General features: G+C 51.8%; 10 protein-coding genes across 10 annotated transcripts; 6 read left to right on the top strand and 4 right to left on the bottom strand.

Moving 5' to 3' along the window:
• Positions 1-157: 157 nt before the first annotated feature.
• UREG_05167 (uncharacterized protein) lies at positions 158-1,469 on the top strand (the record flags this gene model as incomplete). The annotated part of the gene is made up of 3 exons (XM_002584432.1): positions 158-184; positions 246-786; positions 847-1,469. The coding sequence occupies 3 exons, from the start codon at positions 158-160 to the stop codon at positions 1,467-1,469; spliced, it is 1,191 nt and encodes a 396-aa protein (XP_002584478.1).
• A 434-nt stretch (positions 1,470-1,903) lies between these two features.
• UREG_05168 (benzoate 4-monooxygenase) lies at positions 1,904-3,623 on the top strand (the record flags this gene model as incomplete). The annotated part of the gene is made up of 3 exons (XM_002584433.1): positions 1,904-2,199; positions 2,303-3,109; positions 3,209-3,623. The coding sequence occupies 3 exons, from the start codon at positions 1,904-1,906 to the stop codon at positions 3,621-3,623; spliced, it is 1,518 nt and encodes a 505-aa protein (XP_002584479.1).
• A 369-nt stretch (positions 3,624-3,992) lies between these two features.
• Positions 3,993-6,254, bottom strand: UREG_05169 (uncharacterized protein; the record flags this gene model as incomplete). The annotated part of the gene is made up of 2 exons (XM_002584434.1): positions 3,993-4,583; positions 4,644-6,254. The coding sequence occupies 2 exons, from the start codon at positions 6,252-6,254 to the stop codon at positions 3,993-3,995; spliced, it is 2,202 nt and encodes a 733-aa protein (XP_002584480.1).
• Positions 6,255-7,069: 815 nt separating this feature from the next.
• On the bottom strand, positions 7,070-8,435 carry UREG_05170 (uncharacterized protein; the record flags this gene model as incomplete). Its single annotated transcript, XM_002584435.1, has 4 exons — positions 7,070-7,311; positions 7,367-7,472; positions 7,527-8,066; positions 8,136-8,435. 4 exons carry the CDS (start codon positions 8,433-8,435, stop codon positions 7,070-7,072), a joined length of 1,188 nt encoding a protein of 395 aa, XP_002584481.1.
• A 1,581-nt stretch (positions 8,436-10,016) lies between these two features.
• Positions 10,017-10,460, top strand: UREG_05171 (uncharacterized protein; the record flags this gene model as incomplete). The annotated part of the gene is made up of 2 exons (XM_002584436.1): positions 10,017-10,168; positions 10,352-10,460. 2 exons carry the CDS (start codon positions 10,017-10,019, stop codon positions 10,458-10,460), a joined length of 261 nt encoding a protein of 86 aa, XP_002584482.1.
• Positions 10,461-12,020: 1,560 nt separating this feature from the next.
• UREG_05172 (uncharacterized protein) lies at positions 12,021-12,842 on the top strand (the record flags this gene model as incomplete). Its single annotated transcript, XM_002584437.1, has 3 exons — positions 12,021-12,116; positions 12,220-12,647; positions 12,707-12,842. The coding sequence occupies 3 exons, from the start codon at positions 12,021-12,023 to the stop codon at positions 12,840-12,842; spliced, it is 660 nt and encodes a 219-aa protein (XP_002584483.1).
• Positions 12,843-17,349: 4,507 nt separating this feature from the next.
• UREG_05173 (glutamine synthetase) lies at positions 17,350-18,735 on the top strand (the record flags this gene model as incomplete). Its single annotated transcript, XM_002584438.1, has 5 exons — positions 17,350-17,352; positions 17,428-17,460; positions 17,533-17,625; positions 17,691-18,195; positions 18,254-18,735. The coding sequence occupies 5 exons, from the start codon at positions 17,350-17,352 to the stop codon at positions 18,733-18,735; spliced, it is 1,116 nt and encodes a 371-aa protein (XP_002584484.1).
• Positions 18,736-19,566: 831 nt separating this feature from the next.
• Positions 19,567-21,414, bottom strand: UREG_05174 (uncharacterized protein; the record flags this gene model as incomplete). The annotated part of the gene is made up of 4 exons (XM_002584439.1): positions 19,567-20,130; positions 20,194-20,788; positions 20,875-21,186; positions 21,278-21,414. The coding sequence occupies 4 exons, from the start codon at positions 21,412-21,414 to the stop codon at positions 19,567-19,569; spliced, it is 1,608 nt and encodes a 535-aa protein (XP_002584485.1).
• Positions 21,415-21,988: 574 nt separating this feature from the next.
• On the bottom strand, positions 21,989-23,265 carry UREG_05175 (D-amino-acid oxidase; the record flags this gene model as incomplete). The annotated part of the gene is made up of 5 exons (XM_002584440.1): positions 21,989-22,350; positions 22,428-22,803; positions 22,870-22,973; positions 23,044-23,147; positions 23,207-23,265. The coding sequence occupies 5 exons, from the start codon at positions 23,263-23,265 to the stop codon at positions 21,989-21,991; spliced, it is 1,005 nt and encodes a 334-aa protein (XP_002584486.1).
• A 1,102-nt stretch (positions 23,266-24,367) lies between these two features.
• UREG_05176 (uncharacterized protein) lies at positions 24,368-25,875 on the top strand (the record flags this gene model as incomplete). Its single annotated transcript, XM_002584441.1, has 3 exons — positions 24,368-24,563; positions 24,622-25,034; positions 25,090-25,875. 3 exons carry the CDS (start codon positions 24,368-24,370, stop codon positions 25,873-25,875), a joined length of 1,395 nt encoding a protein of 464 aa, XP_002584487.1.
• Between the last annotated feature and the right edge of the window lie 205 nt (positions 25,876-26,080).

Raw genomic sequence — 26,080 nt, forward strand, 5'->3', positions numbered from 1 at the left:
AAGAGCCGCCTTGGCAAGGAAGTTAAACCGGACTTCAGCGACGGCGGTTGGGCTTCAACGGCGCGATTTGGATGTTGAGAGAATGTTGTCGCGTACGGCTTGAAGACAGTCTTCCATCCGGCTATATCTACAATTGAGAGACCGGTGCTCTGCGACAATGTGTGGCCGATATGCACTGGGTGTTGTATGGATCTCCCCTGGCCTTTCACCAACAAGCGGAACTGGGCTGATGAAATCATATGCAGCGCCTCGCGTTCATTCGCCACCAGCTACAGCAACAAGGACAACCGGTGGACGACGCACCCGACGATGATGAAGTGAGAGAAACCTACAATTTTGCGCCGGGATACTTTGGGCCCGTCTACCGGGCGGACACCCCCGACCAAGGCGGCTATGATCCCGCTGAGGCTCACGATGGCCAGCAGCGTGCGCCGGGCCAGCAGGAGTCAGAAACTACGGGCGAGCCACAGGACTCCCGGAAAGAAGGCGGAGAAGAACATGTTAGGTACAAGCTACAGAGCATGAAATGGGGCCTGATACCGTTTTGGACGAAGCGTTCACCGGACTATGGATCGTTGATGCGAACAATCAATTGCCGCGACGATTCCCTGGCGGAGAATAAGGGAATGTGGACATCGATGAAGAAACGAAAGAGATGCGTGGTCATTTGCCAGGGGTTCTATGAATGGCTAAAGAAGGGGAAGGAGAAGATGCCGCATTTTATTCGCCGCAAAGATGGGAATCTGATGTGTTTTGCTGGGCTGTGGGATTGTGTCAAGTACGAAGGTATGGACTTCTCTAATCTCAGAGGCTTTATCCTTGGGAATATGGACTAAGGATCACTAGGCTCGGACGAGAAGCTCTACACATATACGGTCATCACCACTTCTTCCAACGCCTACTTGAACTTCATCCATGACCGTATGCCTGTTATCCTAGAACCGGGCAGCGCCGAAATGGCGGCATGGCTAGATCCCCATCGGACGACTTGGACCAAAGAGCTACAGTCCATGCTGAAACCTTACGAAGGGGAGCTAGAAGCTTATCCAGTGAACAAGGATGTAGGAAAAGTAGGAAATAACTCTCCGGATTTTATTATCCCAATAAACAGCAAAGAGAACAAGAAGAATATTGCAAACTTCTTCGCAAATACACAGAAGAAGGCACAGGGTTTGGAAGCGAAACCCAAGCTTGAACCTCCAGCAGAGGAGCACAAGACTGCCAAAACCGCGGGCATCAAACGCGAGCATGACGAAGAGACCGATGTACCACGGTCAAAGGTTGCCAAAACAGACGATGCCCACCACCCGTCGGTCAAACTAGAGGCTTCGTCGCCAACGAAACCGGCGCCGGCCTCTGCGAGGAAAACGCGGAGTGCTACCAGTAACAATACGACTGCCGGCAAACCAGGCGATACGAAGAGGACTGCACATGGAAACCAGAGAATCACGAATTTTTTCAAGAAGTAATAATAATCAACGGCGAATATCCGCTTGTGATACGCAGATATCAGCGCTGACTGATGTCTTACATAAGCCATCTCCCGCGATTGCACTCCGTCTTCGGCTCGACATCAACGCTGGCCGACAGCTTCCCCGCTTCACAACGGCGACCAGCACGAGCGTGGGAACGGCCCTGCAGCCAATTGCTACTGTTTGCGCGCTGATCCGTTGCAATGGACGACCTGTAAACATCCCGGGCTTTCAAACCGACTCCGGCTAACGACCCCGGATCGACACGGTTGAACCTTGTCTCCATATCCTAGGCTGCTGGATATATAACCTGAACTTCGGGCTATACGAAATCTTTGATTGTCTCCGTCGCGTTTGGCTAGTTTATGACCTGTTCTATGCGCCTTTCTGACAGAGGCTCTTAAGGTCCATTCGAGCAGCCTTCCTCCATTATGTTGTTAGCTTTTCTCTTCAACCCGTATATTATTGCGGGATTTACAATCTGTTATTTCTATATTGTACCATATCTACAGCGGTGGGACCTGCGTGATATTCCGGCGCCTTTCCCCGCTTCCCTGTCCCATCTCTGGCTTTTGTATCAAAGCCGGAAGGGAAAGAGATACCAGGCCGTGCATAATGCCCATGGTAAATATGGTAAACTCGTGAGAATCCAACCGAATCATGTTTCCGTGGCGGACGCCGATGCTATCCAGACAATATACGGCCATGGGAATGGGTTTTTGAAATCGTGAGTGTAATTGAATCGTACAATGGTTTGCATTCGTGAGCTGTACATAGTTCCCAATTGCAGGTCTTTAATCTGTCTTGATACTGAATTTGGACCCCCATAGTGAGTACTATGACGCCTTCGTATCCATTCGCCGCGGCCTCTTTAATACGCGGAACCGCGCTGAACATACCCGCAAACGGAAGACCGTTTCCCATACATTCAGCGCCAAGTCAATTGGCCAATTCGAGCAGTATATCCATGCGAATCTGCAACTTTTCCTTCAGCAGTGGACCCAGATTTGCGATCTCCAACGAAACCCCAGGTCCGGCTATGCATCCATCGATGCCCTGAACTGGTTCAACTACCTTGCCTTTGATATTATTGGCGATTTGGCTTTTGGCGCTCCTTTTGGCATGCTGTCCAAAGGCAGAGATGTGGCGGAAATGAAAAAATCTCCCAATTCGCCCGCTTCCTATGTTCCTGCCATCCAGGTCCTCAACCGCCGCGGAGAAGTTTCCGCAACCCTTGGCTGTTTCCCAGCCCTTAAACCATTTGCAAAATATCTCCCGGATCGATTCTTTCGCGACGGACTAGAAGCGGTGGAGAACTTGGCTGGTATCGCCGTAGCTCGGGTGGCTGAACGACTTCGCCCAGAAGTAATGGCTAAGAATACGAGAGTGGACCTTTTATCCCGGCTGATGGAAGGCCGTGATGAGACCGGTGCAAAGCTGGGCCGCGAAGAGCTTACTGCAGAGGCATTGACGCAGCTCATCGCGGGCTCCGACACGACTTCAAACACATCTTGCGCCATGCTTTACTGGGTTCTGAGAACTCCAGGCGTTATTGAGAAACTGCAGGAAGTTTTAGATGAGGCGATACCAGCCCACGTTGAAGTTCCAACGTTTTCGATGGTCAAAGATATCCCTTAGTAGGTCATCATCGTATTGGCCAAGTTTGGTTAGAGGTCATAACTAACCCCAAGTCTCAGTCTGCAGTGGGTTATCCTAGAAACAATGCGCATCCACAGTACATCATCACTCGGTCTTCCTCGTGAGATTCCGCAAGGCTCACCCCCTGTCACTATTCAAGGTCACGTTTTCCACCCAGGTACCATTCTCTCTGTCCCGGCGTACACCATTCACCATTCGTCGGAAATCTGGGGCCCTGACGTGGAAGAATTCGTCCCGACTCGATGGGATCCCGCCCGTCTGACCGCGCAACAAAAGGCCGCATTTATCCCCTTTAGCCACGGCCCTAGAGCTTGTGTGGGGAGGAATGTCGCGGAAATGGAACTCCATTGTATCGCGGCGACGGTTTTTAAGAATTTTGAGTTTCAATTGGAACAGAATGGTCCCATGGAGACGTCAGAGGGGTTCTTGCGGAAGCCGCTTGGGCTACTGGTTGGAATCAAGAGAAGGCAGTTGGATCCGGTTGTGAATTAGTTATACTAGTTTGGGAATGCTTTTGTTCTGTCTAACTACCGGCTATGTCCCAGGGGTTACTTGCTTGTTGGTCTTAATTAATTGAGGAATTAGAATATTCGGTGCAATTTCTCCGGTAGAGTACTGCATGGACACGAATGCTCCGATTACATCCCTTCAAATCTGTAGCCAATCTCTTCATTTGAAATTGAAGCCTCGAGTGCTCTACCTTAGATGAAAAGCATCACTCTCCGTGCAGAACTGGAGCACATATGCATATTATGTTGTACCAGATTGTTTCCGTCTACCACCGGAAAGGAGCCCAGGCCTCCGGTTCTATCTTGCATACCTTTCTACGTTTAATTCCCTAGGCAAACTTCCGATCCGCTCCTATGACAGCTTCCTCATCCGCCTGAGAACCCACTCAACCAACGTTCCAAAATCCTCACAGGTTTCAAGCACTCGCGAAATCTGCGTACGTAATCTCGTCGTTTCCGCTGCGCGTTCCTCCTCAAGGACATCGTCAGTTGTGTCAGGCCATAAGCCGGAAAGATGTGATATGTTAATATCCCCATTGAGGCCGATGTCGACACCAATCATGGCCTGTCGAGGTGTCAATCGTGCTGAACGAGATTGGGCCGTCACCGAGTCCTCGTCGATGTTGAAGACGAGGAGAATCGAGGGCTGGAATGACATTGGTGTTCTGAGCGAGACGTCAACTCGAAGTTCCTTGGTGGCGAGTCCAGGGCTGGCTTCTTGTGATGGGTTACAATTGTTGTGTCCCTTCCTTAGTAGTGCGTCCAGTCTTTGTTCGGTGGGGTTGATGTTGCTGATAAAATATCCATTTGGTCTCGATTCTCGGTAGAGCGGAGGGGAAAACGTTTCTTGAGCAGGCCTGCCGGAAATGTTTTTGGCCTCCTTTTTAGAATCAGCAAAGGTTCGTCGTAGAAGTGATGAGAGAAACGCGTATTGTCGTAAAATCTGGAGGATTCTCGTTAGAAAGCAGCGCTGCTGGGGGGAAAGTGTGGATCAACTACTCACAGGGACGACCTCCGATAATTGTCGAGGGTGTGAAAAGGGTAGATCACGGATCGTTCGGCCTGGGACTTGTTCAAACGCATTAAAGGTATATGTGTGTTGTCGTTTTATCGACTTTCCATCAGCATCAAAAGTGCTAATTTCCTTTCTATGCTGGAGCTGCTTTCCTTCGGGTTCGGTGTAATTAAGCAAGTCTCCCTGTGAAGAAACCACAAGGCTATCATAAGTGTTTGATTTGAATTCTTGCATCATATTCACGCCTAAAATACGGAAGATCTCAGCGGCAGCAAATATGGGCATATCAACCGGCGGATCAAGCCGCGCAACAAATCGTATATTAGGCGTCGTTGAGGATAACATCGTTGGCTCCAGGGCCACCGCATTATTGTTTAGAGAAGATATTAACGTGGCAGGGGGTTCGGACCAATTGATCACTTTGATCATATGGTCGTGTTCCGTACCATCTTCGTTACTGATAACTGTGAAAACTTCGGATTCAATCCAATCTTTCGACACGCGAAGCGATGGGTATCCAGTTTCGCATTCGATATTGGCCCCCCAAAAGTTGCCAGCGGCATGGAGCCCCTTATCGTCTTCTTGAGCCGGATCGTCAAGTTCCATCGCATCTTCCGACGGACCACGTTTGGCCTCAAGTATGCGCCTCTGTTCGACCCAGTACTCTAGCTCTAGTCCAATATGCTTGCCCCGGTGCATGTAAGGCTTGCCAATCCATCCCTTGCATATGTGATCCAATTGACCTGCCTGCATACCCTGTCGTTTTTCCTCCTCCCAGACTTTTTGTAAGCATTCGTAGATTCCCTCGAGAGCCTCAAAACAATTTATTTCCCTGCTCAGCTGATCGAGCCTGGCTAAGCGCCGCAGATTTTCATGAAATCCAGTCATGGATTTCCAATGCTGAGGCTGCTGCTCGTCAGGCGCTTGCTGCAGGTTTCGTTTCAACACTTCTGATGCGTCCACCCTTCGCTCCCCTTCCGGTGCGTCGTGAGTGGCATACCTCAATGTCACATCTTTCACAGTCTCCTGGCCAGGTTCGAACCCAATCTCCAGGTCAACAGAGTTCCCTGCTATGCTCAAATCATTATCTTGCCACATACATTCGAGACCTTCAAGCCTGCCGAGCCGCTCAACGCCCTCACGGCTCACACCTCGCCCGGCAACGCGGGTCCGAAGTAACTGCACAGCTTCATCTATTCGCTTCTTCCGCTCTTCATCGATATCCTTTGGTCCAGTGATATTCAGCGGCGGAATTGCGATTGAATGCAAATCACCGTCATTGAAGCCCTGGCCGCCAAGGGCATCGTTGGGCGCTGGAGATGGGGTGATCCCGCCTAGACCAAGTGCCAAAAGCGCTGATGGAGAACTGAATACAGCTGCATCCTCTAATGCGGCTGTCGTAACAGGGAGAGGAGTGGGATATTGGTGAGATGAAATGCTAGGATGGTTTTGATGCCCAGGACCTGAGGCTGAAGGTGTTCTCATAGAAGGGGACTTGTGTGAGAGTGGGCGTCCCATTGGGACTGCCGACGGGTGAGGAGAAGACGTGAACTGGTTGGGTGTCGTACCCAGGTTGCTTTTAGAGAACGGAGTCGCCATAGTTGATAACTGCTTCCAGAAAGGCGCGCCTCTAAAAAGGTAGGACAGAGCTTGCGGAGAGCAGCCACTGAGCACAAAAGTTCCCCCAGTGTAAGCAGCACCGGCTCAATAGTTATATAGCTCGTCAATGTCCAGGTTGATTCTATGTCGTTGAGACTAAATGTCAGGATCGCATGCGGCCGGCCAGGGCGGATCATCGTCGGGCCGAGCAATTCTCACGGCCTCAGTTCGCACATCACTTCCGTACAAAAGGAGAAAAGAAAGGCAAGACAAGCACACCTCCCAGTGACTCATACAATAGCAGTTTCTTCATGGTGGTTGTCTGTTTTCCCTTTGACTACGAATTTGCATTCCAGTTTGACCTTGGCTTCCAAGACACAGCTACATACATGCAGACTTTGTTGGATACTAGTTGAACTACCATCCGGATTGCGCCATTGCTCTTCTGACTTACTGGCAAGCAAGTCACCTATGAGATCAAGAATACGATCTCAACCATAGTATCCAAATATGGAATGTTTGGTCTGGATATCGAAATCTGGGATCTGTCCTTGGTCTGTCGGGTATTCTCATCCTTGCTACAAACAATCTCAATATTTTGCCACAAAAGTTCAGGAAAGCTCAAATTTCCATTGAATATAATTGGTAAGACTATGTACAGAATTGACTTGAAATTCCAAGCCAAAACTAGTTGGGAGTATCAGAAAGGACTTCCCAGGAAAATTCGTAACAGGATCATCAAGTCCATCATAAACCCATGCCTTTCGCAGAAAGGATATTTACAGAGTGAGACATTGGGCGATTTGTGCGGCCGCTTAGTGGCCACTGCCGTTGTAGAGCAGCCTGTTGGTGGTTCGGGAACCAGGGTTGCGGATGGCGGCGTGGGAGAGCTGCTTGAGGCGGTCGCAGACGCGGTTTCCGGGGATGTTCTCAAGAGCCATGATGTAGGCACCAACACCAGCGACATGAGGAGCAGCCATGGAAGTTCCGGACAAGACACGGGTGCGACCACCGGGGGCCAAGGAGGTGATGCTGCTTCCGGGAGCGTAGATGTCGACTAAAAATGTGTTAACACAAGACAGAACGAAAAGCCTTTGGGTATTGTCACATACTGAGAGATCCCCAGTTGGAGAAGGAGGACTTGTTGTCTCTGATGTCAGATGATGCGACGGTGCAGACGGTTGGCTCGGAGGCTGGGGAAGAGTTGCTGGCATCTCTCTATGGGCTAGTCAGCGAGGACTCAGATAGACACGCTGTGGAGTAAGATCTCACGTTGTCATTTCCAGCAGCAACAGCGACATGGAGACCAGCGCGCTGGGCATTGGCAACAGCCATGTTGCTAGCAGCACTGCGGCCACCTCCCAGAGACAAGTTCATGACAGAGCGAGTCTGCATGTTGTTCTGGCGGGCGTGGTTAACAGACCAATCAATACCAGCAATAACGCCAGAGTTGCTTCCAGATCCACGGCTGTCGAGGACCTTAACGGCAATGATTCTGGCCCTCTTGGCGACACCATAGGTCCTTGAGCCAATGGTTCCACCAACGTGGGTGCCGTGGCCGTGGCCATCAGTGTTGCTCCTGTCAACGTGGTTGGATCCCCAAACTGCACGTCCCTCAAAATCGGGGTGGCGGATATCGACACCAGTGTCAACATCATACGCCCAGATGCCGGCACCGGCACTTCTGTCGTAGAAATAGTCGTTGATGCCTACTTGTCTGTTTGAGACACGACCAAGACCCCAGGTTGGGGCATTTGGTTGTTCGATAATGTCGGCGATCTTCACAACCTGATCTTCCTCGATGAATGCGACCTAGATTTTCATTTAGAACCAGAGAAAAGTAACCAAGCGTGGAAGAACTAGGCTAAGAGAATCGCATACATCAGGGTTCTCGGAAATCTCTTTGATGGTCTCTTCATCGAAGACACCGCTGTAGCCCTTCATGTTTTCAAATTCGAAGGTCTTCTTGATGCCGTGGCCCACGAGTGCTCGTTTTTCCAAGTTGGAGTGGTGCATATCGGCGACCCAGGCGCGATGAGAGCCGAATGACTGGGAGGAAACCTCATCCTTCATCACAACGATGTATTGGTTGGGAATGGCATCACGCTCAGCGGAGAAGATCTCGGCAGCGTTGGCCAACGAGGCAGCTGCGAGGACAGCAAAAGTCTTGAAGAAACCCATGATGAAAGCTGAATTGAGACGGACAGTTCCAGACAAGTTGAAGAATGCTTTAACTCAATAGAATCCGGGCGACTTGCAGCCTTATATAAATTTGTGACGCTGCTTCGCCATGTTACCATCGCAAACGATTCATGTCCTAGGCAGTACACTAGGCTATTCCTGCTACATCCGTTCGACAAAGTAACCTCAGATTAGGAGTCAACTGTGGGGGTATAGCGTGCGTTGTGAGCCCATGTTGATGCGGATATTCATGGACAAAGTGTGTAGAGGCCGATGGTAAATTGTTTGTCATCACGAAACCACTTTCAGATCATTCTATCAGAAAACAGCGCAAGTGCTAAGAGTCGGCTAAGAGCTGAGCAGCCTGTAGGCGCCCAAGGTTCAAGTGGATCAGTTCATGACCCATGGAGGGTGACTGAGCGAGAAAAGCCATCACTGGAGGGACAGAGGTTCATTTCATGTCCCCATGGCACAAGCTCACACTAAACCTGCAGGTTCCGATGATCCGCGCAAATATTGCTAGGAGGCGGGAGAAGAGGCCGGAGTTACTATTCCACGCGACCGAATCCATGCAATATCAGCTCTGCATCAAAATTCGACGAAGGTAACGGGGTATACGGGGAAAGGGAATGTTCTCTACTTTCACAAGCAGAGTACAGAGATCTGACCAAACGAAATGCACTCTAGCACACCGTTTGTCAACAGAGGAGAAGCAGGTCGATAGGTTTCCTGATCAATTGAGCAAAAGAATAAACCAGGTAACCGCCACACTTGTTCCCTCAGAGTGATCGACAGCCGAAACTGCGATAAAAACCGGCCTCGAGCGCTGTTTTCGGTCCAAGCATCATCATAATATTGAGAGGGGCCGGCAATACCGCCCTTCTTCGTCTGCTGCACACTCGGCCCGTCTCCCAAGTTCCTCGAAAGTCGGATTTGTTTATTCATTATTGATGACAGGGGCAGACATGAGGGGTGTGGGGAAGGCCAGAAGCAGGGTATCCAGAAGAGGGCGGGTTGCGGGGTCATGAGACCCTCAAGTGACAGACCTTTTTATTTTGATTTCCAGGGGTATACTGAGAATTCCCAAGAGCTCCTTGAGCAATTAGAGAAATAACGCCCCAACCAATCGATTGAAGCGCATGAAACCTGGTCGGCCTCAAGTGCGAAAGCACAGGAGCAAAAAAGCAGTTTGAACTGGGGTTCTGCGGGCCGGGAGAGTGACCACACTACTCTTTCCCAGTTGATCAACGCCATGTACCGAGATAGTCGGCCTAGCTGAATTGGGAATCATTCGATGATGGTGCCCAGAGCAGGGGCTTCGATCACCAGTATCGAAACTGGCATCTGGGGGGTGTGATTTCACCCTCCTCATTGCCAGACACAGTTTTGGAGATACCACTGACGAATCCCAAATCGGAAAAAAACCTCAGGAAGGGCACCAGGAGAAAAGGCTGGGTAGTTTGCATATCTTGTCCTGCACCACCGCTTGTTAAGATCTGCAGCGCATCTCAGCCCGATAGAAACAGCAGGGGTATTGTTAACCTTGAAATTCAACAAAAGCACGCCTCCCACGCCGCCGCCATGTCGGAATCGGAATCGGCATGTGTCTGTTGGCAGGAGGTTACAGAAACGCAGCCGATGGAGGCCGGAGTGTGCCTCCCCGACATCCATGGCGATAATAGCACTGGCCTGGGCCTTAAAGTTAAGTGGCATCAAAGTGGATTTCTCGAGAAGTTTGTAGATTTGTGCCAATTCGCCGGAGTCTCTCGCTGGCATTCAACTCCACGCCGGCAGATCAAGAGGCTGTTTGCTCGCTGGTTCGAACGCGATCGATGACCGGTCGTTGATGCTTGATCGAAGGAGCAGGCGAGAAGGACGAGAAGATGTCGAGATAAGCTCTGTTTCGATTGTTACAGGTTGGGGAAGTTGGCGGCGCAACCGCACGATTTCATTGGCCCAGAGCGAATTACGGTTGCCGATCTCTGTTTCCATTGGCGCAGGTTGGTTACCCGTACGCAGCTGTGACGCTGGTAATATTAAATTGGCAGATGCTTGGCAGCCCTGAATCGAAACAGACAAGCAGTTGATGAGGTCGCAGCGCTTCAATCGTTCCATCATCATTATTGCAGAGCACAGATGTGCCGTGCAAACTGGGCATGATGCTCAAACTCTATCTTCCGGTGACGGGCCTCAGCCTCAAAGTTGGTTACAGTCCTAGATCATCAAAGGTGGGCGAAGGACCGCCGGCCAAATGGCGTGCACAGGCCAAAGGAGGCCTTTCATTCAAGAAGTTGTCCCTGAAGCCAAGAGGAAACCCCAGGAATCCCTAGACGATGCAACCCACAAGGCAATATCAAAAGTCGGCCGACATACAACTCATAATATGAATAATGCAAGCCAAGTTGTTTAGCAGCTATTCAAGCAGTTGGGCCATGTTATCGGAGTACCCCATGTGAACGAATGCTTTTCTTTTTCGCATAAATCTTGCCCTTCTCAAGTGGATTCTTGCCATTTCGAGCCCTCATCCCGCGCAAAGCTCAGGGGGCCAAACTCACTTGCCATGAAGCATTGCGATGGGGGTTTCAATGAATTGGTATTTGGGCGGTGCGCGATCAATATCAGCTCCACATCTAGTAGTCAGTAGTCCACTGGCCCACGATGAAGGAGCGTGGGACGGCAGTTATTCACCAGCTTGCCGGGCGTATCCCAGTTTCTACAGCGTCTCGCGCTTTTGAACGAACATTCCCCATGAACTTCCCCTGTACAATATTGGGACGCCTGTGGCCAGCGATGCCGTAGAACCTGTTGCCTTTGCATCCCGTCAACACTAGCTGGATAAAGCGCCGAATACAACGTCGTCCGCGATGGAAGTTTATGCACAGTATTCCCGTGCAGAAATGTGCAGGGAAAGAGGGAATATTCCAGGACGCCTAGGGACTCGCTGCCATGCTCGGAGTTAAAGGGGCATTATTGGCCTCGCCGATTTGAGTCGTCCAACTCCAGGGCAATCAATGGTCGCGAAATGTTGCTCGATCACATCTGCCATACCGACGATATTTGGGGTGCATTCGTCTGTAGGAGGGAGGATCAGCCAAAATTGGATCCTGGATATGTTGAGACCGTGTTCTTCATAGCCTCCGCGGACTCCCCGTTTGCATGTGGTTAAATTAACTCACGGCGGAGTGGTTAGATGTCAATAATTCGATCCACTAGAATCGACGGCATGCAACGGCGGGACATCGTGCAAGACCACTCTCAGCGACCAAAACCGGCCGAGCCATGCAGCCAACAAGAATTATTTGATTAAATCGTAATGGGGTTGATGGATATAACAATCGGCGTCAGACGTAACGTGCTTTGATGTTGAATCGGCGAGCCGAGGATTGGTGGTTGGCGTGCAGCGCGCCGCGTCGTTTCGATCGACCCACCACGCTTGGTTGTTTGGGGAAGGCATCGACACACGACATGGCATGATATCGTCGCATCGAACGACCTGCCCTCGCACAGTTTGCTTATTGACAGCGAGGTGGCTAATAATACAATCATACCTGCTGGACTGAACAAGTCAAACCGGCGCAATCTACCATGACGCCTATTCAAGGCTCTCTTCGCCAAGGCATCTTCACGCTGCGATCCCTCCAGCGCCGGTCGCTGTCCACCCTCCCAGGACACCCTCACATCGTACGTCGTCGGATCAGCATCTTCTAGAAAAAAGATCCTGCAGATCCTCCCCCCCCCGTCCCCATCCATTAATAGAAGCTACTCACACAGAGGCTCTCTGCAGTTCGTATTCCCCAGCCGGATTTCCCCAAGTGCCCACACCCTCTCGCTCCTCCCCACCGAACCCCCGACGCCCGAGCTTGCCATTGGCGCCACCTCCAAGCTCCCACCATCGCCGGACTCCTTTGTTGAGAATTCCCGCTTCCTCGAGATTTTACAGTCCGTCATCTCCAAACATGCCCACGAAGATCCAGAGGTCAAGTCTCAAGCACAAGTCATGGCCTCCACCGCTGGCGCGAACCTAGGATCAGGAGGAGTGTTTTTCTCCCCACAGCCCCAGCGAAGGAGACCTGCGTACGGCGGTGGTGGCGGGGCGGGAGGTGACTCGAGTGGCGGAGCCAGTGGTCAAGGCGGAGCTGGGTCTGGTGGGCGTGGTGGATTTATACATGTCTCTGATGGGAGAAACCCGCCCGATTACGGACGAATTGCTTGGTATTTGACGCCGCCATGAAACTTGATGGTTTGTGACTGACATTACTGTTATTCTTTAGGCCGGAGGATATATTTGGAAGCTTGGAGGTCGACGGAAATGGCAATATCGAAGGGACTGGGAATTATCAGCCTAGCGGTATGGCCTCTTTAATAGATGATATAGTCCGCCCAGGGCTAGTTCTATCTGAAATTTAACATGGGATTTTGTTTAGGGACCTATCGAATCGTAACAAGGAATGGAATGTATGTATTCCTTGCCCTCTGTTTGCGGTATCATCTCTAATTATATCTAGTCTCGGACTGAGCCCGTTTTTAAGGGAGAAACTCGTCCAACGGTTACGCGCAGAAGAAAAGCGACTACGCACATGATGATACAGTGGAGTTAGCGTGCGATATGTAAGTTTGATAGTTTGGGATTGTATTATAACCTTGGTAAGTCTTGAGGGTATCTTTCTGGGGGCGTCCTTATGTGTGTGATATAAAAGCCTTTTGGCAAAACTTCACTTGTATAGTATAATATTTACCCTAGATGACTCATACGACAACCATCTACTCTCATCGGAATAGCCCTACACTTCGGCGTTCGAGGTGGTTACGGGCGTAGAGAATTCCCCGTCCTTCCTACAACCCACCCCATCATAACCGTCGACGATTGTGCACAACTTGATAATCCCGTTTCCTACAGAACGGATCTCTGACCCAATCGCATGGTCTGCCCCGGTTCATCTCCACGGCGATCGCAGCTCTTCCGAAACAGCACAGAACAACCGGGGCAGTGTAGATCTTTCGCGATCAGCGATGAAATCCTCCTCGAGCGCCCATCCCCATCTCCACTTTCTCCGCCTGATCAGCCCTATCCGCCCGCCCTGCTGACGGAGCATTTTTTTTTTCGAACAAGTTTGGAAAAAGCGCAGAGGAGCAAGTGGCAGGCAAGGGCCCTGGCAGGGAAAGTCTAATAATGCTTAACATCCCCCCCCCCCATGCTGTCGACTGCGGGAAGGAATCCACAGCTTGGGCTAAAACAGCATATCCTAGCTGTGAACTGTGGGCTCTCTAAATCCGGTGTGTGAGGCTTTAGAGGGGCCTGGCGCATAGTATCGGTAGGGGATTGTTTCTCAACGAAACTGGAGGGACTTTTTTTTCTCAATACTCGAAACCTCTTTAAGGGGGAAAGGAAGAGGGACGCATGTACGGAACCCCTATTTCATCATTCAGAACGGAATATTTGAGGGAGCGGCTTCAGGGCCCGTGCCTCATCTCGATTCTGTTCAAGTGTCCTATTTTACCCCGAAATCCCGATATGTTATCAATACATGTCTAACTAGGACGAGAATAATCTGGTGAACATGTCAAGCGTTTCGACTCCCATTCACAGTAGGTCCCAAGCTAGCATCGGTGTTCATCATGGCTAGGATGCTATTTTACGTGGACTTGGGACGTGCAGAAATACTAGCCCAATCACTTCTCTGTCGATAATGATTGAGCGGCAGCCGAACTGAGTGTGAAGCATCTTTATTTGCCGAATCCGCAGATTTGCCTTTCAGCTATCTACGGAGTATTTCAGTCTGTTTCATCACCTGCGAGCCAACAACCCTTTTCGACTGAATGCGTTTCTTAAAATATCTTCGGTTAGCTTACTTGTGACCATCAACTAATCTCGCAGCAGATGCACAATTGAACCATTCTTTTGGCCTAAACCCGTCTATGGGACGGCAAGTCGACAAGTTATCTGCCTGTTGATAGCCAGGAACCTTCCCGAGACTCAACTCAAACCTAAAGGGCCATCTGCCGGATTAACGGCGATTGCTACACATTCCGCCACAGCTTCCTTTAGGCAGCCTCCTTCACCTGCAAATTTGAAGAAGCTTCAGCAAAGAGCGGTTCCGGTTTTGAAGGCAAACAGCACTGTCGCCTCCTGCTTAAACCCCCATTGTTGTAATACACATATTGGAAGTATGCTCTTGGGAGATGAGACAAGAATGCGATCGTCTTGCGGCGTATTTTTAATGCACGGATGAACAGACATTTCGGGGGCAGTAAGATCCAATCATCCTTTCTCGGTTTTCCGTGGCAAGGTCTTCCGTGCTCGTAGTCGGCTTTCAACCACTTGTTGTTAATATAGTGCCAACGATGTGTTTAGGAGGAATGGTTTCTGTAAATGTTCTAGAAATCCACCGTGGCTTGCATCTAACCTTCAACAAGCAGTTTCCGGATCAAGTGTTTATCCTTACAGGAGATGACGTCTCAATTTCAGCCAAATCTCCCCGCACATCCTGGAAGACGAGAAAGTGAAGCCTTCTGCTTCTGCAACCACGAACCGAAAAAGATATCATCCAATATCCGTTCGTCCAAGGCGGTCATCGTGTGCCTTGAGGGTGACCTCAACCTTATCGTCACCAGACCCTGACGTCATCAGCCTAACTTGATTAGGTAATGAGGCAAGCAGAACTCGGCTGCTCCCACAGCCCATTATCAGGCTGTGTATTGTGTAAAACAGAGATGAGATCGAATTCCGAAAATGAATTACATCGTTAATACAAGGTAACTTACTTCTGCAGTGGCAGGTGGAATGTTGATGATATGCTTCCTGGTTGGCCTGCTCAATCTCAAGCGGATCGGTTTTGCGGGGGTGCACGCGAGGATGTAAGAGCCGGTGGACTATGTGACCACGCGCGCATAACTCAGGTTCCGACAGAGGTTGATCTATCACAGTTGCGCTCGTGTCCCGGGCGCAAAAGCGGGACGGAAAGGGGTGTGTCGCAACTCCTGCAAAATCGGTTATCGCGCGTCTAATCTCTTGAAAGCTGGGCGATAACGGGGTGCGAATCGCCAGCGACAGACAAGGATCGGTTTTGATATTCGTCGTGGAGATCTGAGCGTCAACTCGGTGCCTCGGGAGTGCAGAGGCGAGCTTTCAGCAGCCTGAGGACCAAACGTAGAAGGGTCACTATTAGTTTGAGGTGGTTTGATCTGAACGCGTCTCATTCACCCCGCGTTTCCTCAAGTGACGAGGCGAGTCTCCCCTTTCCTGCAAGAAGAAATCCGGAGTCTTCCCGCTCGACTAATGCACCGCGCGGTCGGGGCAGCAGTGGGGGGCTGGCTGGCGAAAACAAGGCTGGTGATAATCAAGGCCAGACTTGGTTGGCCAATCAGCTCGGGAGTGGTTATCTGTGGATTGATGACATGTTTGCTCCAGCCTGGGTTGATCTGCTTTTTCTCAATGCCCGTATAGTAAGAGCAGAAGGAAGAATTGGAAAGAAAGGGGAACAAAGAATTCGATTCTCTTCAAGGATGGCCTTGGGAAGTATTCATCTATACTGTCAACGCCTTGAGACAAGGTTGCCCAGTCGTCGCAGTCGCGAGTTGGCCGGGAATCGGCACCGGGGATTCCAATAATCCGTCTTACATAAGACAGCCTTGTGGCCACAGCCCGACTCCACCCGATGACGGAAGCCAGCCAGCCATCTTGGCGTGGGCTAGCCACATCCGGCTTAGCGGATCCGTTCGCGGACGATAAGCGATCGGCCCTTGCATGAAGAATGCGATCGAGACGGCGAATAACAGCCAATTGCACGGAGTCAGTTGCAGGGTTAGCTAAGCTGAGCTGTATCGTTCTGCACTTCTAGACCGGTCTGCCGCTCACCGTGTTTTGCTTTGTCGTCTGGGATGCGGTGTATTGGTGCCCGATGCCCCTCAGAACGGTCAATTGAGACGCAAGGGATTGGGTGCTGTTGAACCCGGGGGAAGGAAGCTTGGACAAGGGGGAGCTGGAGCCGTGGACTTGATAAGGCAGGCTGGGTGCCTGAAGGCTGAAGCAGCACGCTCCCATGGCTGTTTTGCTTCTTCCTCACCCCTCGATTCCGATAAGCGTCTTTGATAAGCCTATCAATCCTGCAGATTGCTTATCAGGGTTTTGGTGCGGAGGGCCTGTATCTGAATCATCCATCATACTGTATGGAAACACCACCCGTGGTTCTGAAACAACTGCCACGCAAGAGCGAACCGCCACACACACGCACACACACGCAGCAGCCACACACTAAAATCTGTGCCTGAGATCTCATTCACTTGAGACTTGAGCACATCACAGCATGCACCCAGACAAGGAGCATGCAGTGTCCACACAGGGTCAATAAGGAGTGAATAACAAACCAGTCCACACCTCAATTTTTAATGCCTCAGCAACTGGTGACACACAGTGACGGGGTGGATTCACCAGCCACAGGGATAGCGGTGTGGCCACGTGACTTAGCTTCCTGCTCTGCCCGAGGTTTTGGCTGGGCGGTTTCTATTTTCAGCCACGCTAACCCGGTGCACCGCCTCGCGCTAGCTGAGGGATTTAACTTAGCGTATTACAGCCACGCAGGCGGTATTACGGTGACGGTCAGGTAATGGCCCGGCGGAGGATTACCGTAACCACGGGCGAGAAAAACCTGATGGCTCACAACTTCCTGTTCTTTCGCTCTGCTTTATAACTTCATCTTTTCCCACTCCTGCTGCCTGCTCCACTATCTCTTTCTTCCTCCTCAATTGCGATATCTCTTAGCATCTCCTCTCCATCTTTTACTTCATACCAGCTCTTTGCTCTCGCTGAGTTCGTCGGAACATTTGCCCTCGCTTGCCCCTCTCTAGAAACTATTGCTTGATCCAAGTTGCCGCTGTGCAGTCCACCACGCCTCTGAGCTCCTTATCATCTGTCGCCATGGTACGTCCAAGCTGTCTCTCCCCAGCAATCCCATCAATTGCTGCAGATCATGGCTAACCGTCATCTTCATCATAGGCTCCCAAAACCCATATCTCCAATGCGGAGAATGTGCGTTTCCTTGCGTTGCCTTGCATCGATTTGGCTGTCATAGCCTGATCGGTTCACTAACTTGCTGTACAGTTAAAAAAATATATGGAGCTTGATCAGCGGGGAAAAATCATGGCTGAGTACATCTGGATTGATGCCACCAGCGGTGTTCGATCAAAAACCAAGGTGAGTCATCGCCACCCATCCGTCCACCTCAAAAGACCAACTTATCTAACTCGCTTAATGTCTAGACTGTCAACAAGATCGTCAAGTCGGCCGAGGAGCTACCAGAATGGAACTTTGACGGCTCGTCGACAGGTCAAGCCCCTGGAGATAACTCCGATGTCTACCTTCGTCCTGTTGCCATTTTCCCAGATCCTTTCCGCCGCGGTGATAACATCTTGGTCCTCTGCGAGACTTGGGATTCGGACGGTTCCCCCAACAAGTACAACTTCCGCCACGAGGCCAACCGATTAATGCGCACTCACGCCCACGAACACTTTTGGTTTGGTTTGGAACAAGAATACACCCTTCTTGGCCCTGATGGTTGGCCATATGGCTGGCCCAAGGGTGGTTTCCCTGGCGCCCAAGGCCCATACTACTGTGGTGTTGGCACTGGCAAGGTTCACTGCCGTGACATTGTTGAGGCTCACTACAAGGCTTGCTTATATGCCGGCATCAACATCTCTGGTATCAATGCCGAGGTTATGCCTGCTCAGTGGGAATACCAAGTTGGCCCTTGTGAGGGTATTGCGCGTGAGTTTTAAACCTTGATTCGTTTTACACATTGGTCACTGACCGAAACGTTGTGTAGTTGGTGATCAGCTTTGGATGTCACGTTTCCTCCTCAGCCGCGTTGCCGAAGAATTCGGTGCCATCATCTCCTTTGCCCCCAAGCCCATTCCCGGAGAGTGGAACGGTGCTGGTCTACATAGCAACGTCTCTACAGAGGCTATGCGTAACGAAGGTGGTATCAAGGTCATCGAGGCTGCGATGAAGAAACTTGAGGCTCGCCACTTTGAGCATATCGCCGTCTACGGTGAAGGTAACGAAGATCGCTTGACTGGACGTCATGAAACCGGCAGCATCGACAAATTCAGTTGGGGTGTTGCAGACCGCGGTGGCAGCATTCGTATTCCTCGCCAGGTCGCAAAGGATGGCAAGGGATACTTTGAAGACAGAAGACCCGCCAGTAATGCCGACCCCTATCAAATCACCGGCATTATTGTTGAAACTGTGAGTTTCCAAAATCCTCCCCAGGCTAGCACTGGAGCGTTGACTAATGCGTCTTTTTAGCTCTGCGGTGCTTCTTAAATTCTCTTCATTTGCATTTCCCTTATACCCCACTGGCGTCACACTTGGAGACTGGCGGCTAGGCAAGAAGTCATGTCACTCATAATTAGACTGTTGTGTTATTGCTCTACCATTTTGTCCATGCTTTAGCCCATCTCGGGATTCCCGATACGGATTTATTGTTACCCTCTTTTCACCCCCTAATGTTTACCCCTGCTTGATTGTTCTCCGCGAGCATAGATCCCAATTTCTGTCTTTTGACTTTCTATTCTTTTCTTGAACTGCCCTCGATGGATACATGTCCTACATGCTTTCCAAATGATGTGCAATTCTTTCGCATTGAAAAGAGCCAGAGTGGGTAAACAAGAAAAACGGAGCTGAGTTTCGCTAGAGAAGTACCAAATTGCAATCACTTTCGGTGAGAATGTCAATTCTATCCACGAGTATTGCTGGTAATCATCTGGTAAACCCGAGGGCCGCGATATATATACACGATTGCGCCGAGTGTCCCGAAAGCAAAGATTTTCTCGTTCGACCGTCTGGCATCTTGATGATTTATGGGTTGTTGGTTTGTATATTATCATGGCATTGGGTCGGTGTATCTGCATAGTGGGTGGTTTGTGTTTACCGAAGCATGACTGGATGCTCGAATGGATATTGATAGCTGTGTGCACGCTCACTATGCCTGCGGTTTCGAGCAGAGACCGTACTCCCATAGTAATTCCACAGTAATAAGGATGAAGACCAATTTTTTGGATCACGGATCGGCTCTATACCAGCAGCCTGTAGCTACAACGATCAAGGTGTATTTACTACTTTGTTATATCCATCTACTCACCTGTTCAACCACCTCAGAAACCACACTCCTTCCAACCCCCTCTGCCTCACCTCCCTCTTCGCTGCCCCATCACCACCATCCCCAGCAGCACCCTTCTTCCCATCCACAACCCTCAACAACACCTGCATCACCACGGCGGCCCCCACACTGCCCAGCAACATCCCAATCAACACCCAATTACTCTTCCGATACTGCCTCCCTCCCGTCGCCACACGATCGCTCTCCCACCCCGCATACAGCGCATACGTGCTCACGATACTCCCCAGGTTCCCCAGGCCCGACACCACGGCGGACGCGGCGGCGACGCCCACCTCGCCGTGGCGCGGCTGGAAGACCTCGCTGGTCCAGGTCATGGCGATGGGGACGGTGGGGCCCAGGCCGAAGCCGACGATGAGGAGGCCGGCGTAGCGGGGCCAGGGGTTGGTGGTGGGGTTGCCGGCGTAGGTGGTGAGGAGGAGGCCGAGGATCTGGAGGGTGGCGGGGAGGGAGAAGAAGAGGGCGCGGTGGTGGTGGAAGCGGTCGGAGAGGGGGGTGATGAGGAGGATGGCGAGGAGGTCGGACTACATTGAGGGGGTTAGTTCGTGCGGATAGTATATATAAGTTATATGGATTGGGATACGTACGATCCAGATGGGAGCGAAGAGGAGGCTTAGTTCAATGCTGGTGAGTGACGGGTTGGTGGAGCGGATGATCACCGTGCCGTAGCTTTGGACGCCTATCCCGACGCCGACGACGCCAAAGTACATGATTAACAAGGGCCAGAGGCGCCAGTCCATCAGGACGCGCGCGAGGTCCGACAGGGTCCATTGCGTGCGGTGATACACGCGCTTCAAGTCCCGGTAGTGAATCGCGGCGTCTCTGCCCGTCAGCGCCGGCGGCGTCCGAGGGAGGAATCTCGTCAGTTTACCCGGCGGCATGGGCGCTTCGCCTGGCGGCAGGGGCCGTTCGGGAAGCCACCAGAGCAACGAGATCCCCGTGACGACGCCGCAGAGTCCGTAGACGAGGAACATCCAGCGGAATCCGACGATGCCTCGCGCGCCGTCCATCTTCTGGAAGCCGGCGGATACCAGGCCGACGACGGCGGCGGAGACCTGCGCGGCGGTGAAGTACAAGCCAATCCGCTTGCCGGTGCGGGATGGCGGGTAGAAGAGCGTGAGGTAGTAGGCCATGCCGGGCCAGAGGCCGGCCATGACGACGCCGAGCAGGAGGCGGAGGAGGCTGGCGCGGGGAGCAACGTTAGATATATCTTGTATATAAAATATATATATGCCAATCAAGGACTTGCGAATCTTCGTCACACGTACTACAACGACCACGCCGCCTGGACCGCGGCCATGCAGCTTCCAATCACCCCGACACCGATGACGATTCGGCTCATCCACACCCTGGGACTGAGCCTGGTCATGATCAGGTTCGAGGGCAGGTCGAACACCACATAGCAGACATAGAACAGCGCCAAACTGGTCGAACTCTGCTGCGGCGTCATGCGCAGGACGGACCCGAGATCGTGCTTTTCGGCCAGGTTCATCGTCTGCGAGAGACCGACGGTGGATCTGATAGATGCGCAGAGGAAGTAGAGGGTCCAGAAGGGGGGGATGATGCGCCAGTCGAGTTTTCTAACGAAGGTGGAGCCGGGTTAGTTAGCTAGCTAGCTCTCAGGTATATATCACCAAGCCGTTGGAGCAGGATCAGAGTGTGTATAGCTACCGGTATATCCGATCAATCTCTGCCGCAGTGGGCGCGTCGGCGGTTTCGCAGTCGACGATGCCATTGGGAAGAGTCTCTTCGATGGATGATTTCCCGGATTCTTTGAAGACGGGAACAGTCGCCGGCTCCTCCTGCATGGCGGCAGAGGCTTCGTGTCGCCTGCTTCAGAGAGATATATGAGTCTACTCTGTACGGAGTATGCTCTTCAAAATTGTTGCTATTCAGAATTTGCGGATTGAATCAAAGCCTAAAAAAACCCGACATCAAGCTGGATTGACAATCAAAAAACCCCAGACATCGCAAAATCTCCCTCCCATGGGTAATATAATATATCTTGACTGTCGGCCGGGGGGGATACCGTTGTGTTGATCGTTTGGTCAGTCATGCAGAATCGGAATCTTCGTATAAATTCAGAAATAAACTTCTTCGAGCTTGTCTTCTCGCTACCTTTATGCCAATCAAAATGCGTCTGGTCCCGCTTTATCCCTGCGATTGCATTGAAACCGACAAGGGATGTTGAGCGCTGTGCAATGGTTCTTCGCAAAGGGGGTGGGAGAGAACGGGCATGCTGGTTATTGATGTTCTATTCCCTACTCCGTACAGTATCTGAATGAGTTGGAAACTGTTTATATTCTCAAAACTAGTCCCTAAATAAAGTCGACGCCTTTGAATCATTACCCTACGTTTAGTAGAAGATCGTGTATTACTGATTCATAGCCTAGCCGTGACCTTTGTTTCATGCAACGCCTTTTCAACCAACGTCGCCGCCTCAGCGCAAGATCCGAAAGAAGCTTGATAGCCGAACCCGCCGTGGCCATAGTTGTGCACGATAGAAACACCGTTGACGCTATCTCGCTCCACGCGTGGCCCTCCTTCTCGGAGCGGCCGCAGGCCAACACCATGGCGGATGATGTCGAGCGCTTCGATGCCTCGTTGATTGCCATGCGCGTCTTTGCCCACTAGTTCAGGGCAGATTGCTACGCATCGCTTCATGATACGCACGGCGAGGTTGGGGTCCGGCTGGCTTTCATAGTTGTGTCGTTGGTAGCAGCCCCCTAGGATGGTTCCACCGCCTGGAGTTGAGTGTTAGCTGGTAGATAGATTCGTGGCTACGAGTAGGGACAGGGATTGCTTAATCCGTAGAACATACCAGCTGCCCTCGTCATGATATATCCCGCCTCGTCAGGACCATCATCGGTTCCCGAGAGAGAGTACATTGCCGGAGCTACATTGCGAACGACAACCACCTGGCCGCGGGCGGGATAGACCTTTGAATCCGCTACACCACCCAGGTACTTTGAGGATAAGCCAGTACAGTTGACAACCACGTCGGCTCGCTTGCCAGAATGATGGGCGCCAGCTGCATCGGCAATGTGGCTGAAAACGGCGCGCTTGAAGACGACGCCGTTCTTGCGGCACTGCGACACAAGCCATGCAAGGTAGACGGGGGCGTTGAGACAAATGGATGTAAAGCAGTTTCCGTTGTCAAACCCAGCGGGTAGTTGTTCTTTGGGCAGGGCACGGAACTGAAAATGGAACAAGGTGAAGGATTAGCTTGATGGGAGATATCAGAGTGTGTGCAAGAAGCATACATCTGGCACAATATCTTTATACCAAGGGTTAGGCTTGATTAATTCTTTGAACCAGACTCCCGTTTCCGATCTCGCGTCTTTTAGACGGTTGTACACAATGGAATCTAGTAGTAAGGACGATTAGCAAGGCTCCTGTGCTATAGCAGAACCTTTGGAAGATCAATTCAAGCCAACCTTGAAAATGGATCCCAGCCTCGGGGTTATTTCGAGCCAGCTCTTCAAAGACCGGCCAGGTATTCGCCTCCCATCGCGCATGGGCGCTTCCCTTGGCTCCTACGCTGCTCTCACGGGGTTAACCTTGCTGCTGCTCCAGCAGGGCAGGCGGGCTATGGCTTACGGGAGAAAGTTCGCGCCGGCCCATGGAGAGCAGTATTCAACATCGTAGTCACCGGGCATGTGCTTTGCAGCAACCGTGATCTCATTTGCCTTGTCCTTGGAGAGCAGATACGCGGTCGTCAAACCAATCACCCCTCCTCTAGCTCATCCATGAGTACTAGGGGGCGCAGGCAGATTCACGGGGGAGGAGCTCACCCGATAACAACGATCCTGTTAGCCGCCATTTGTCCGTGATGCAAAGATGGCCTCTCGACGCTTTCAACAGCGAGCTCGACGGTGCCGCAATGGTTGTCGGTCGGGTCGTGTTGCGCGTGGGGTGATGCTCGGATGACTGGCCAAATAGCCGACTGTCGCGCTTCCCGAACGCCGAGAGATTTTGATGCTTTGTTTGCCGACCGAACCACGAACTAGTTATTTACCACTCTGCAGCGACGACGAGAGACCAATTCCCCGCCGCTCTACGACTGCTAGGACTACAAGTGAGTGCGGGATATCAGATACTGCCAACCCCAAGGCCCAGCTATGGTTCTCGCACCAAAATATCAGCAGCCAATTCTACTATGGATACCAAAGGCGAGTCAAATGGGACAAGCAGAATGAAGATGCCATTGACGAGCAATAATATGGCCGCAGCTAGCAGGTCAATGCTGGTCAATGGCTGCTGTGTTGTGAGTGAATACTGAATGGGCCACGAGCAGCATCTGACAATGGAATTGACACCAGGGACTGTCTCTCACCCAGCTCTTTTCTTCTCTTCTTTCTTTTCTCTTCTTCTTTGTCCTCTCCAATCTCTCTCCTCTCATAGAGTGATTCGCCTTTCTCATCGTTCATCTCTTGTCCGCGACTTTCTAAGATATTCGGATCGGTCAACGTTTAAATTACATAATCCTTGCCAAGCCACTAGGTAAGAATGACGCCAAGACTTGCCGGGTGCCTCCTTCCTTTTTCCCATCGAACCGCGCGCTTGCCTAAACTTTCCACGTTCGGTTCCGTCGCTCCTTCCCGCTTTCTTTTTTTCTCCCAGCAGGCCCTTCCTTCAATTGCTCCTTCCCCTCCTCCCGTCTCCTTTGTTTGTTTTTGTTGTTGCTTGGGGGAGCCGCTGTTCCCTCAAGTGTCCGGCTTCATCTCCAATGCCGTTGCTACAGGTCACACTCTTGCAACCATGGCTGACGCAACGTTGCCTCCTGCCGCCAGGATTGTGCCCGTCATGGCGCGTGCAAGGCCCAAGGCACAGTCCGCTGGCCAGAGCGCGCTTTCCTCCCGCCGGAACTCGGCCGCGGAGATCGAAGTGTCCGATCAGCGTCTGAAGGAGCGCCTGGAGGAGCTGAATTGCTACCCAGCCGAGACCACTGGGGATGGTAAGCAATGCACTAGTCTCTTGTTGGCTTGACGGCTAACCGGAATTCGTCAATCTAGGCAATTGCCTGTTCTACTCGCTGTCGGACCAGCTGTACGGCACCCCAGACCGGCACGACGAGGTCCGCCGGCGCTTGGTGGACCACATCCGCGAGCACCGAGACGCCTTCATCCACTTTGTCGACCTCGGTCCTAACCGGCCCCGATCTACACGAGAGGCCTCTCGGCAGGCAAACAGATTGTTCGGCGGTGTTGGCTCGGTTCCGAGCACGGAGAAGATTGACTCGAAATTCGAGGATATGCTGCTGAAGATGGGGGAGCCACATGAGTGGGGTGGTGCTTTTGAGCTCCAAGCCTTTTGTCAGGCCTATGCGCGAGACATTATTGTCTACCAGGCCGACAATGTACAGGAGTTCACCAGCAACCTCCACGATGTGGATCCGAACCGGAAGACCGTGCATCTTGCATTCCACGTAAGCTTTGCTACCCGAAACCTGGCTATTCCATGTCTTAATTCTTCTTCCCCAGGGCTACCAGCACTACTCGTCGGTCAGAAGCCTGGATGGGCCCCGTGAAGGGTTGCCAAATCTTCCACGGCGACTTGAGGGAGCTGACGCCCAATTTGTTACGGAGGAAGTCAGACGGCATTCTGTCGCGACGCAGACTTCCCCAACGTCGTTGGCCCTAGCGGAGCCATGGAAAATCAGCACCATCGCCGAGGCGCTTCCTGGCCTGGACTACGACACGATCAGGGCGGTGTTGATGAAGTGCCGGGGAGATATTGAGTTTGCCTTCTCTCGTCTTCTCGATGATGACTTGCCCTCGTCATCACAGTCCCCTGACACCACTACGGATACTGAGACTTGTCCGGTCGTCCCCCAAACCCCAGCCGGACATCTCAATCCAGCGACTCGGGCTTATCTGGGAGCTTCGTCAAGATCATCTTCCCGCCATAGCACTGGGAGCAAACGCCCCGCCGACCTGAGTGAAGACGACGACGAGGAGCCGGTTCGATCCGGTGTTCGCCGCCGTCGCGCTCGGGAGCGGAAGCGCCGTGTCCTACAAGATGTGACGGTTGGGATTTCCGTAAGGGGTGACAACAAAGATGACGTCATATCCATCCAGCTACGGGTTGATCCGGACGCTGTGGTTGAGCCCCCAAAGAGGGCTACCACGCCGCAGGATGACAGCGGTGATGATGCAGGCAGAGTTGCTGCAATTGAAGTCCCTGACGAGGACGCAACCATCAGTACGGCCAAGCTCGAGCGTTCTGATGGCTCCAACGACAGCACGGTTGCGACTGGCAGCGAGTGACTAGATTTGATTTGAGGATGGCGCACTATTTTCTGGGTCTTTAGTTTTATATTACTCGTGGATAAAGCGGTGGTTTTGTTTTCGCGTTAGACGCGACTGGATTGACATAGCATGGTGTTTTGGTGTTTGAGGTGGCGCGGGTTGACCTGGCATAGGGGTCCCGGACATGGACTCTTCAAAATTACGTCTGTTATTTTTGGTTTTG

This window comes from Uncinocarpus reesii, genomic scaffold, assembly GCF_000003515.1.
Source record: "Uncinocarpus reesii 1704 scaffold_3 genomic scaffold, whole genome shotgun sequence".
Taxonomy (NCBI): Eukaryota; Fungi; Ascomycota; class Eurotiomycetes; order Onygenales; family Onygenaceae; genus Uncinocarpus; species Uncinocarpus reesii.